Genomic DNA, 14,183 nt, shown 5'->3' on the forward strand with positions numbered 1-14,183 from the left:
CAGACGGCTAGCCTTTGCCCCCCACATGTATCAATGAGCCTTGGGCGCCCACGACCCTGTCACCGGTTCACTGGTTGTCCTAACTTGGACCACTTTTGGTGGTCTGACCCAGATGCTCTGACCCAGTCGTCTAGCCATCACAATTTGGGCCTTGTCAAAGTTGCTCATATCCTTATGCTTTTTTCCTGTTTCCAACCCTTGAAAGTCAAGAACTGACTGTTCACGTGCTGCCTAATATATCCCAGCCCTTGACTGGTGCCTTTGTAATGGGATAATAATGTTTTTCACTTCACATGTCAGTGGTTTTAATGTTATGGCTGATCAGTGTATATATGTTAACTTTAAATCTTTATCTTCTGCTTTAGTGTGTCATTCCTTTAGGAAAGAGAATAGAAGAAAAACAAGTAGTCCTGCAAAAGATGATATGGCTCCCAAAGAGCCTGAATATCAATATTGAGTCAGTCTGGGATTACATAAAGTAACAGAAGCATTTGAGACTAAATACAGAGAACTGTGGCAAGTTCTCCTAGATGCTTAAAACAACCCACCTGCCACGACCTTGAAAAACTGTGCGCAAGTGTACCTAGAAAAACTGGTGCTGTTTTGAAGGCATAGGGTGGTCACACCAAATATTGATTTAGCTTTTTTGCTTATGGCACTTTGTATGAAGTTAACTGATAAATGAAATGTATATATATATATATATATATATATATTAGACCTGTACAATGACAATAAAGAACTTCACTTTATTTTGTATATATTATATAACAGGACAAGTATAGGAAATGATACTGAGAAAAGAGGGGAGAGGAATTGGTAAATTATTCAAATTTGAACTCCGATCACATCTCAAAAGCTTAATTTGACTTAGACATGGCTTGAATAATCTTAATAATTTTCTAAAAAAATAAATATACTGTAAAAATGCACATACATAAAAGCTCATGATAGACTCAACCATTATACTGATCCATTACTGACCTGTAACTGTGACTCAGATATTAAGAATATAAAGCCCTGCAAATGTTCTTACCATGTAAGTCTGGCTCGCTGGACCTAGGGCTACTCCGAGAACCACGGGCTGTTTTTTTAGCCCCAGGACTGCATCCTCCTCCACCGCCTCCAACACTTCCATGGATCTTGCCGTACCCATTGTACATGTTGTTGCAGCTAATGTTGCTCTTATAGATAGAGGGAGGGCTGTTAAGATGATTCTGACGCTCCAATCTGTCCTTCATCTTCTTTGGCGGCGGTTTGTATTGCTCATCCCGCCCAATGTAGTTCATCCCATACAAGGGAATAATCTCTGCAGCAATGAAATTCAGCATTCAGTCATGAATATTTCAAGTTAGAATTGAAAGAATTCCATTTATGAAAACAGTAAAGGTAGCACAAGCTCCGGTGTCTAACGTGTTAGGACTTTGGTACCAAGTTGAAAAATGTTTACAAATATTTAATGATATCAGCCTTTCTACAGCATACAATTTAGAACCAACTCAATTAAGTGCCCACATATTGTCTGACTGCTTCTGAACACTTGCATAATTATCTGAAAGATCAAATGGACATCTTGGTCAAAGTGCCTGTCTTGAGGTGGTATTAATGTGAACATCTATTAATTGCTTATGTCTTAAATGGGTGGGACAGAAAAAATCTGATGTGTATCAAAATATTTGATCTCTCCATTAGGCATTGAAGTGCAAATCCAGCCTAAGGGTCCCTTTTTGCATTCATCTGCACTGTTTTTTAGTTGTTTTTCTGTCAACATGCTTTAGATGACACATTTTGATCATTACATCGCAACTCACACATTTTTTTTCAGTGTCTCACCAGAATCACCCCGGTTTTTAGATTCCATGTGAAGATGCCATGTCACAGTGCTTGAAGTGGCGGGTACTCACCAATACACAGTATCTAAACTTCTCTAATTTTTTCAACAGAGTACCAGCAGATTTTCTTACATATCACCACTTCTTGTCTCCCAGTATGATGTAATTTCTTTATTTCATGTAATACAGTGGATGACTTGATGAGGACCACCAAATTACCTGACCCTCTGATGGATTTTGATATAAAACATGAACCAGCTACTTTAAGGTAAGCTTATTTTTTTGCATCTTATTCAATTAAAATGTAATTAAGTAAATTGCTTTGTTAGAAGTCAAAACTACAGCTAAATATAACAGCTGTTACAGAAGTGATGTCAGCTCATATGCACAACCTTTTTCAACAAAAGATAAATCGATAATGAAAACTTAAAGAAAATACACAAACGTTTACTTTTATTCTCCATTCTTCAAGCGTTAAACAGGCATGTTCATGCTCAGTCGTGCTTATTAAAACTGAAAACGTGAAGTGTCATTAAACCTGCATACATGCATACAGTATATCCTGATTGATTGTATTTGATTCTATAATCAGACAAGTGTCAGCATTAAAAACCCTGAATCAGTTTGTTTTCCATTTACCAATGATTATCTGCAAAAATATTTGTCTCCCTCACAAATTCACTATATGTGCAGGACAAGAAAAGGCTCATTTTCCCCTCTGAATGGGAGGATAATAAAGAAAAAGGTAGAACAGGCATTGCATTTTGTCATTATTTTATCTAAAAAGACAGTTCTACATTAGATTTTCTTATGTGGGTTAATATGGTTAAAGATATACAGACTTTAGCAGATCTAAATGTTATGAATCTGTTTTCATAAACAATAACCCTACATTGTAGCCTATGTTTTTATTTTCAAAGTAAAGTTTGTAGAAACCTATTGGTTTTTAGAGGGTGTTAGGTCAATTGTTCTTTAGTCAGATCTTAAAAATGAATTTATGTCCAGACCTTAAAAAATATTAATTAAATAGCCCTGACTATTTAAATATAAACAAACACACATTATATACAGCTATGGGTGCTTGTTTTGCCCCTAATTATGCTAATTTGTTTTTGGGATTTTGGGAAAAGAATTTTGTATTTTCTGACCTAAACCCATATTTAAAACATGTGGAGTGGTGGGGCAGATATATAGATGACATTATATTGATTTGGACAGGACCGGAAGCAGATTTATTAGCTTTTCACACTTATTTAAATAATACCAATGTCAATTTGAAGTTGAGTCAAATTGCATACCACTATTTTTAGGAAAGAAACTGACAGAAATACCATATTAAGAGCAGATAGCTTTCACCCTTTATGGATGACCGAGAATATTCCTTTAGGCCAGTTCCAGAGGCTGAAACGAATATGTGATAAGGAAGAAGACTTTAACATCAGGGCACAAGACATGACTCTTAGATTTAAGGAACGAGGGTACAAAAACAGCGTGATTAACAAAGCATATAATAAAGTAGAAAACATTAGTAGAGACAAACTATTACAACAAAAACGTGAATCACAGGATTCAGACAACTCTGTTTATTTTGTGACACAGTACAGCACAGAGGCAAACAGAATTAAGAAAATTATAAAGAGTAATTGGGAAATAGTTATGAGTGATCCTTATCTCAGGGAAGTCATGCCTGAATCTCCTTCCATTGCATTCTGGACAGCACCAACAATTAAAGACAAATTAGTGAGAAGCCATCTTTCCTCTAAGAAATCAAATACCTGGTTAAGTTTAAGTGCAGGAAATTACAGGTGTGGCAACTGTAATCACTGTGATAATATGATTAAGACTAAAATGTTTAGAGATGTAACCTCGGGCTCCGAATTGAAAATAAGATCTTTTATTAATTGCAATACCTCATTTGTGATATATAGGTTGGAGTGTCCATGTGGATGCTTTTACATAGGAATGACTACTAGAAAATTAAAGATAAGATTATCAGAACATAAAAATGCTATTCGAGTCTGTAACCCTCTATACCCTAAAGCCATATATTATAGAGATACAAATCATGGTAGCCCAAGTACTTTGAAGATAATTGGCATTGAACATGTCCCCAAGTCCATAAGAGGAGGAGATAGGGTTAACAAACTATTACAAAGAGAGTCTTTTTGGATCTATACACTGAAAGCTACTACATTTCCAGGCTTAAATGGTGAATTGGATTTTGTACCATTTTTGTGATTATTTATATATATATATATATATATATATGGGTGATTATATAATTAGGGGTACATTTCAGATCAACAAAAAACTGAAAAAATCATTGTGATTTTCTGCAAAATAATCTAGTTGTTTCCATAATATACCCCCATATTGTTCTAAATTCATTAGTTGGCAAGCTTAAGCTCGAATTACTTTTTAAATATTTAAATGAAAATAAATATTCGATTCATTGTTTTGTCAACTGTGTTACAGACAAAAGTGATGTCATAGAAGACATAAATGAAGTACTACACATATGATAAAACATTTGTTTGAAAGTTCTTGAGTCTATTCACCAGGGGTTTTGAGGTTGTCTGTCTAACTGATTTAAAAAATATTAATTTTAAACTGAATAACGGATATTCTTTGGTATACTATCATCAAGGATGGATATTGTTTCAACATAATTCTCCATTACACTGAATTTAGAGTTATTAAATGCTTTAAATGCTTTATGTAATACTGTTCACTCTAGAGATGTCCTTTTATCATTTTTATTAAATTTTAGCCTACATTTAAAGATTTATGACACAAAAATCACACGTAACACAATTGACAGATAAAGTAACACAGTTGACAGGAGTAACACGGTTGACAAGATGCATTAGGAGAAAAAGAGAAACCTTTCTTTAAAATAAAACCTTTTATTTTGACAAGTGTCAGCAACAAGTAATTAAATATAGCTGCAAGCAGCAATGCGATTCCTCCTCAAAATGGCAAATCATTTAAAATTGATCAGTAGAGGGTTGGGGTTAAACCCTTCCAATGGAGGAATCCAAAAACATGTATTTCTGTCTGAATCCTAAGCTAAACATTTTCAGTGTACAGGAAAATCCATCATACCGGACCTAATGGATCCTTGAGGCTTTTTGTTTCCAATGAGAAATTAGGTATGTACATTAAGTTTCCGACTTAATTTGACAAATTGGGTGAAAATGCCATCAGTTTGAAAATTGGACATTTGAGCGTGGTCTGTAGCTCCCTAAAGATGTATGTGGGCCATTCTTGATTTGTGGGTTCCTGTTGGCCTGTAGTATCAATGTACCAATTTAGAACATTTTTGAACAGAAAATGAGACTTTTGGAAGTGGCCTGTAGCGCCCCTAAAGGGCTGAATGTGGGCAATTCTTGGTTTGTGGATTCCTGTTGGCTAGTAGTATCAATGTACAAAATGATACATTTTTAACCAGAAAATGGGAATTTTGGGCAATGCCTGTAGCGCCCCTAAAGGGCTGAATGTGGGCCATTCTTGGTTTGTGGGTTTCTGCTGGCCTGTATTATCAATGTACCAAATTAGAACATTTTTGACCAGAAAATGGGAATTTTGGGCATGGTTTGTAGCGCCCCTAAGGGTGAATGTGGGCCATTCTTGGTTTGTGGGTTCCTGTTGGCATGTAGTATCAATGTACCAATTTAGAAGATTTTTGACCAGTGACTTTTTGAGCTATTGAGGCTAAAGGAGAATAATAATAATAATAATAAAACTGTCAATTACAATAAATTCCCTCCTATCAGAGGAATCTAATTAACTCTCTTGAAACAATGGAGAAAACAACTTTAAAAATTCTGTTAATACTTAATTAGTCTCAATCACAAAACAGACTATAAGTATGAATCTCCCTGTACAATTTTGACTCCCTTCTCTGGACTTTCTTCCTTCCAGCAATTCTCTGTCTGATATGATACACAAAGCATTACTTCATTGATCATGTGTTTTCATTTATGCTCACTGGACAGAATTAGGATGACCAGCAATTACTCTAGTCTTTTCACCATAATTTCATAATCAAATCTATTGTTAAAACTATTTTCTGCATGTTGTTCACAAAATCTCTACCTTGACATCAGAGGCTGTGGATCAACTTCAGGACTCAGAGTAACCTGGTTATCTATCACTTGCTTTCTCTCTCTGGACTGGTGTTGGGCTTTTCTCCAATATGCTTGTTTCCTTCTCTTCTCCCTCTCACTTAAATCTTTCACTGTCTTCACCTTTCCTAGCTTTTTGTCCTCATGCCACGCACGTCCTTCTGTGTTTCTGTAAATACGCAGCCCTTCTCTCAGGATCAGCATCACGCTGAGCCCTGTACTGGCGCTGCTTCTCAGCTGTGTAATAACAATAGTTTTTATCAACAATACTCAATATAGGCATAAACTATGACAAGAAACCCAGCTAACATTGTCAACCGTGTTAATCCCTGTCAACTGTGTTACACTTGATGGGTAACACAGTTGACAAGTAACACAGCTGACATTTCTTCCATTTTAGGATCTTGTGCTAACTGTAGACCTTGAACATGTCCCCACATTACCTTGATCAACTCGTGTTTTTATACATTTTCTCTACATTTTTGTAAATATAATATCTAAAGTAAGTACACAAGACCATGTTGATAACACGGTTGATGAGCAATTCATCTACTCTATGTGTAGACTATAATAATGATTACAAATTGAAGAGGAGGAGTAGAAACTTAGCACACTGTATTTAAAATTCCCGCCACTGAAGGATGTGATAAGGATGGCTGGCGCGAAACAGACGTTCCGAAGCTTTGCGAGATCCCGAAGCAAAGATGATTCGAAACACTGATCCGAAGCGTGATTCAAAACACCCACGCCACGTGACAACGGCTAAATGAAGCGCCTAAGTGTTTCATCAGGTGGAGTGCTCCACCGAATCAGGGTTTCATTGATTGGTCGGTTCGGGAACAAATCACACAATCACACAGTATAAAAGTTTTGTCAACGCATTTTCATATCGTGGGTTTTTGTGAGAGGAGTTTGGTTTTGAGATAGTGGATTTTGGTGATATAGTGACATTTATAGTGCGATTTGTTTAGTTATATTTAGGATTTAATTTACATTTACACATTGACTTAGAGACACACAGAGTACATATAGTGACACATGAATAGATGCATTGATAGAAATATATATATATATATATATATATATATATATATATATATAGATTAATAGATAGATACATATATTACAGATACATATAGATTATTAGATAGATAGATAGATAGATAGATAGATAGATAGATAGATAGATAGATAGATAGATAGATAGATAGATAGATAGATAGATAGATAGATAGAAATGGAGGCTCCACAGAAGAGATGCCGTACATCTGTGGTGTGGGAGCATTTCCATTTGGAAACCCCAAATAAAGTGAGATGTGTGTATTGTGATCGGCAGCTCAGCCTACTGCAACAATACATCATCCATGATGCTCCATTTGAGGAGCATTCATCCTGCCATTCTGCAGGGTGCAGAGGATGGTAGTGTTCCCCTGTACCAAGGCCTGCTACTGACACTGCTGGGCCATCTAAGCAAGGTATGCATTGTTTGAAATATAGGCTAATTATAAGTGAAATATAATAACTAAGTGTTGGGCCATTGTTTAGAAAGGCCATGGACTAAGACATGCCTAACATCCCAATCACAACTGCCAATCACTTTAAAAACAAATGTTGTCAATATAATATTATACTTTGTGAATATACATTTTATATGTCTACATATGAGTACCCAATCTACAGCCAAGACATCATTTTGTTTTTTTGTAATTGTTGTATTTCTATAATGCACTTTATCTTTCTCTGCACACTGAGCATAAATATTCATAACATAACTTTGTTTAGGAAGGTTTCCAAATGAACCAGTAGACTACTTTCACGGTAGGCTACTATTTTTCCAATATATTTGTCTGAAAGTATGTTTTATCTTCTCTTTAAAAGGCAGACAGAGGGAATTGGATGAGGCTCTTCTGAACATGGTGGTGAAGGATCTGCAGCCCTTCACCATCGTGGAGGATGAGGGTTTCAGGGCCTTTGTGAACAAGCTTGATCCAAGCTATGTCCTCCCATCCCGAAGGTGCTTAAAACAATGGTCAGCTGAAAGGTACAACACAACCAAGGAGAAGACAATGGAGGACCTACAAAGGCGGAATTTGTTAGCCTTACGGCTGACATGTGGTCTTCCATTAATATGGATGGATATCTTGGTGTAACATGCCATTACATAACACCAGAGGCAACAATGGCAACTGTTTTACTGGGTGTAAGGAGGTTTTACCAAACCCACACAGCCCAGCATCTCATGGAGGCTAAAGCCTTGCTAATGGCTGAGTGGGGAATAACCTCCAAAGTTCACTGCATGGTGACTGACAATGCATCCAACATGATCCTAAGTGCCCAGCTACTCAACCTTCGCCATGTCCCATGTTTTGCTCATAATTTGAATTTGATAGTGAAAAGGCCCTGGATCAAACCCCAGTCATCAATGAAATTCGCCAGAAAGCCAGAAAGATAGTGGGGTTGTTCAGATCCAGCTGCAAAGCAAAGGACAAGCTTGTGGAGATGCAGAGCTTGATGGGCAGACCAAGTCTGAAAATGATACAGGAGGTTGAAACGAGATGGAACAGCACATTCGACATGCTACAACGCTTGTATGAGCAACGTGAGCCAGTGGCTGCTGCACTTGCCAATTTAAACAGTGATACTGCTCCCTGACAAGTCTTGAGTATGACATTATTCAACAGTCATTGACACTTCTTCAACCATTCAAACTAGCAACAACAGAGATGTCAGAGGAACAGAGAGTGTCTGCTTCAAAGCTCATACCATTGTACAGGATGTTGCAGCACAAGCTTGCACAGAAAAAGGAAATGCAACGCAGGAATCAACTGTACAATTAGGTAGGACACTATGACCATACGTGTAATTGGCCATAACTCTCATATTGTTGTCATTATTTTAATTAATATGGTTTTCTCTTGTGTTGGCTCATAGGCTCACATCTACAAGAAGGTCTGCACTCCAGATGTGGAGGGTACGAGACTTTTAGAGCCTTGGCACTGGCTACACTGCTGGACCCAAGGTTTAAAAATGTGGCTTTTGGAAATCCTGCCAAAGCCCTGGATGCTGAAAAGCACATCACACTGGAGTGTGCTTCACTGATGCGTTCAAACACAACTCCTGGTGAGTTTCAGTCTATGTTATCTTATGTAATGTAATTCATGAAATTTATACTTCATATGTGTTGTCAGTTTATGATTTGTTACTAATTGCCGTTTCTTTTAATTCAGAACCACAAATGTCAACATCAGGCCCATCATCAACACCAGTTGAAACACAAGACAGTTTATGGGAACATTTTGACAATCGTATCCGTGAGACCCAGATGATACACAATCCTACAGCTGATGCCACAGTGGAAGTGAAAAAATACCTCAGCGACGCGTTTTGCCCAGAACTCATGATCCTCTAACTTACTGGAAAGAGAGAGCAGTAATCTTTCCTCATTTGTATGTCCTAGCTAAAAAATATCTTTGTATGCCAGCAACAAGTGTCCCTTGTGAGAGAATTTTTTCAAAGGCTGGAGAAATTATCTGTAAAAAAGAAGTAGGCTGAGTCCTTCAACAGCAGAGAAATTAATATTTTTGAATAAAAATCTATAAGAAAGGGAGACATTGTGGCTTGATTTATTTTTATTAATATTCATTTTTCATGACCAAAATCACATTATGCAATGTGAAGAGACTACAGGTTACAAGCTTCATATATTACAAAAATACAATAAAAAAAAAAAAAACCAACACATTTTTTTATTAGCTCTTTGTAAAGGTTGTTTCAGATCAACACCTGCAAGTGACCACTAGGTGTCACCGTGGAGACGGGTTTCGGATTGATTCGAAGCCTCGAAACAAAATGGCACATTTGCTTCGACTGTTTCATTGCTTCACGAAGCCTCGATCTGCCCATCTCTAGGATGTGACATCACATGATGTTGGACATGTGACTTTGGAACAAACCACTGCTGATTTATAGGGGGTTTGTCAATGGGTAACACAGTTGACAAAGATTTCTTGGACACACACAAAGTTAATAATTTAATAGATATAAATGAGTGAATTAGTTTTTAATATACATTTGCCTTGTTTTAATGATTATTTTTAACAAATAATGATGAAAATAATATATAAAAATATATATTGCAGTGTTAATTTGAAAGGCAAAACTTGACTTTTAGCAAATTGGACAGCACAAAAATGGCAATTTCCAGTACAACATATGCATTTTCTCCTAATTAACTTATGGAACTGGTTTACTTTTCTGCATGAAATAAAGAGAAATGTGCCCAAATATAAAAGTGATCATTGCTTGAAGTGAATATTCAGGGAAAATGATAAATACAACCCAAGGACTTGAAATGTACCCCTAATTATATAATCACCCAAATATATATATATATATATATATATATATATATATATATACCGTAATTTCGGACTATTGAGCGCACCTGAATATAAGCCGCACCCACTGATTTTTAAAAAAAATATGATTTTGAACATAAATAAGCCGCACCTGTCTATAAGCCGCAGGTGCATACCGGTGCATTGAAACAAATGAACTTTACTCAGGCTTTAACGAAACACGGTGTGGCAGCGGGGGCGTGGTCAAGCGCCCGTCCGGGAGAGAAAATTATAAATTATGTCTTAACACCTGTGTCTAATTTCAGTAAGCATAGGGAGAGCGGCATAAAAAGGCAGCAGCCACAGAGCTGAGAGAGTGACACACGTCAGTCTAGTGTTGGCGCATAGAAGAATTGAGAAACTTTATAAAATTGATTGTAAACATTGCTGTGGCCATTAAAAGCCTTACCTGGAACGTCAAGTGCCCTGCTGAAAACTGTCACACTGGTGCCCGTGTGACAGTTTTCCCAAGAAGGACACGTGAATCAGGGCACTTGAAATTAGACACCGGTGTTAGACATAATTTAGCGCAGGTGTAAGCGCCCTTACAGCTTTTCTCTCCCGGACGGGCGCTTGACCACGCCCCCGCTGCCACACACGGCTTGTAATAAAACATTTGCAGTAAACAGTAGCCTACCAAGTCATTGGTCACTATCTTCCTCGTCCTGTGCACTGAAACCACTGAAGTCATCTCCTTCGGTGTCGGAGTTGAATAGCCTCAGCTTTAGTTTAGAGTCAATTCCTCACGCTGCTGTTTCCAACGTCTTATCATCGACTCATTAAGACCAAGCTCCCGTGCAGCAGCTCTATTTCCTTCTCCAACAGCCAGATCAATCGCCTTCAACTTGAAAGCAGCATCATATGCGTTTCTCCATGTCTTTGCCATGGTGACGGTGACAAAATTACTACCGTAATCAGAATGATGGGAAGTTTGAGCGCGCTCGATTTAATCTAAACAGTAAACAAAAAAAGTTGTTTTGACCTTAACCCGTTCGGCAATTTCATTGGTCTAATGAAAGCTTCACGCCGCCAAAAAACTGAGCACGTCACAATGTTTTTTTTTTTTTTTTAATAAAATTTGAAAGCGGGAAAAATCCATATATTAGCCGCGTCATTGTATAAGCCGCGAGGTTCAAAGCGTGGGAAAAAAGTTGCGGCTTATAGTCCGGAAATTACGGTATATATATATATATATGTTTTTTTTATATGTATGTGTGTGTATATGTATATGCATGTATATGTGTGTATATATATATATGTATGTATGTGTGTGTATGTATATATATATATATATATATATATATAATTTTTTTTTTTTAATTAACTTTATATTGTGTGAGACATGATTCCATTTTTTGAACTTTTCTCCTTTCAGGTTGCCTTGCATAGTGTGACCAGGTGTTTGCTATTTGATTAATTAACTGCTACTTAAAACATACCTGTGATTTTGTTTGTTACACACACCCTGACGAAGGCATAAGCCGCAACGCCTAGGTGTATCTGTCACCAGTTTTACTTATAAAAGCTTTAATAAAAGATTTACTAAAGGCTTTTTAACTTTTCTACACAATTCGAGTGCCTTGGAATATTTTTTGTTTTTGAGCTTAATTATCCCAAGCAATCAAAGAGCACCGAGATTTTACACCCTGTGCAGCACTTCTTTTGCATTCTTTGCAGATATGAAACACACATTATTAACAGTGTTTTGATTTTCATGTTAACATGTTAGTTACAATGAAAGAGTTGGATAAGAAGACTATGGAAAAATGTTTGGCCCCCATTGAGTTTTCATCTGGATAATCTGGCCTCTGAAGAAAGTAGTAGAGCCCTGCTGTATAGTAACCCCCACATTTATTTAGTTATTTTTAAATAAAAATTATGTTGTGAACAAAAGCGGTCTCTGAGTATCATTTACAAAAATAAAATCTACTAACACTGAGAGTACCTGCACTTTTTTCTTCCACTTCAAGCACTGCAAGTTAAAAAGTCTCGAGACAACGGTGTTCTGTTCTAATTGTTGCATTGCGTCTAGCTTTTCTTGCCACAAGTACGGTCTGAATTTTTGACTGAACCACCCTAATGGGCCATTGTGTAAAACTTATCAAACAATAATATTGACAAGAAAATTAGAAAGCCTTCAAATCTTCATTTATTTTCTCTTTATTATTGACTGTTTACTTGAATAATTAATAAAAAAAAAAAAAAAAAAACATGAAGCTGTGTTTTTACTGTGGAATTGAATTGAGAATTGTGACATTTCACTGGTAGTGGTATCGACTACTGATATTTTGGTATTGTGACTATTGTAGCACACAGAATAATTCAGTGATTATATGCACTCTTACCTTCATTGTACATTGGAGGGATATGATGCTGGTAGTACTGGTGGGGTGGAATGTCCCCAGGGCTGACGGGTGGGTAGAAGGCTGTGTGTGAGTTGGGGATAAAGGGTGGAGAAGCCATGTATGGAGGTAAGTGATGAGTGGGAGAGATGGCTGGGGAATAGCTGGGAGGATAACATTCCGGAGACTGAGGGGTGACCACCACTCTCCGGACCCCTGTGTTGTCTTCCAGCACCTTTGGAGAGAACAACAGAATGAAGAGGGAAAATTAATTTGGAACAAAAATGCTAAGATCCACCAGTATGGCTTCTCATATGGGTAGTTGATGCATAACATATCCACAAACTTCTCTGGTCAACATCAAGATTTCAGGCAAAACTGTATATGAATTTATTATGTAAAGTGTATATTTTTGGTGCTAAGGCTAGTTTTTTGCCATTTTTAAATCAACATTTGGTCTTCACTATCTCTTTTTAAATGCTTTTGCACTGTATCAAATGAAATATTCCACATAGCCTATCAATTAATCAGCCTCTCAATTATGGCATGTCACATAACAGGACATGTCAACTTTCCAAAAGAATTTCATGTTAACTACCTAGAAGTATAATGGGAAGACTCAGTGGACAATATCTTGACATTCTTCTCAGTATTTAGTAGGATACATAAAGACATACCTACACCATCTGCTAGATTTGCTGACCCTGAGTGTATATACAAGTGTGTGTGTACATGTGATTGTGTTTGACAAGCCTATCAATCAGCAGAAAGCAGAGTGAGAGAGGATGTCAGGAGTGATTATCAAGGCTCAAGATCAAGTCTTGCTATGCCTTCAGACTTTGAGAGAGCCTTCGTTTCATCATACATGTCTATGAGAGACATTAGACAGACTGAAGTTGTGGAATGCGAGCCAAAAGGGGAAAGAAGGTCTCTTGGTCTCCAAATAAGGTCTCCTTAAAAATTGTAGTAGATTTTAAAAGTAATCTTATTTTATTTTAGATGTTAAAATACTTTCTCTTCTCTTAGTTTAACGGACAAAGACATCTATAACTAAGTCAATAGTAAGTTGATTCGTCCAAAAATATGTAAACATTGTAAAAGACTTTTACAATGACTTTTTTTTTTTTTTCTGGCTTTATAAAAGAAATTGCTACATTCATTTCAGCATCCCAAACAGCCCAACATAACAACACTGGCCAACCAGTGGCACACGTCTGGGGCGGGACAAACTTTTCATTTGACCAATGGCTGTCAAAGGGGAGAAAACCTGCCCATATTTTTGCAAATTCGTTTGGTGACACTAGTGGAACAGGAATTACACACTCCAGCTTTAAACTAACATTTTAACTATGTGTTGTAAATGTAAGCTGTTGACAACGGGTTTCAGACATCATAAGTTAAGCAGAAAGCTTTTGTACTCACTTTCGTACTGGTACATGGGCCAGACATTCAATTTATTTAATGCCAAAATGTCCGGGACTGGAA

General features: G+C 36.9%; 1 protein-coding gene across 1 annotated transcript in view; it reads right to left on the bottom strand.

The window, feature by feature from the left end:
- LOC127644756 (fibronectin type III domain-containing protein 3B-like) overlaps positions 1 to 14,183 on the bottom strand; it is a 270,087-nt gene that overhangs the window by 104,397 nt on the left and 151,507 nt on the right. The window contains exons 5-6 of the mRNA XM_052128122.1: positions 12,702 to 12,933; positions 1,037 to 1,309 (exon numbers count right to left, since the gene is read on the bottom strand). Of these exons, the coding sequence (XP_051984082.1) occupies positions 1,037 to 1,309; positions 12,702 to 12,933 (505 nt within the window). The remainder of the gene's footprint in view (positions 1 to 1,036; positions 1,310 to 12,701; positions 12,934 to 14,183) is intronic.

The sequence above is a fragment of the Xyrauchen texanus genome, chromosome 6, assembly GCF_025860055.1.
Source record: "Xyrauchen texanus isolate HMW12.3.18 chromosome 6, RBS_HiC_50CHRs, whole genome shotgun sequence".
Lineage (NCBI taxonomy): Eukaryota > Metazoa > Chordata > Actinopteri > Cypriniformes > Catostomidae > Xyrauchen > Xyrauchen texanus.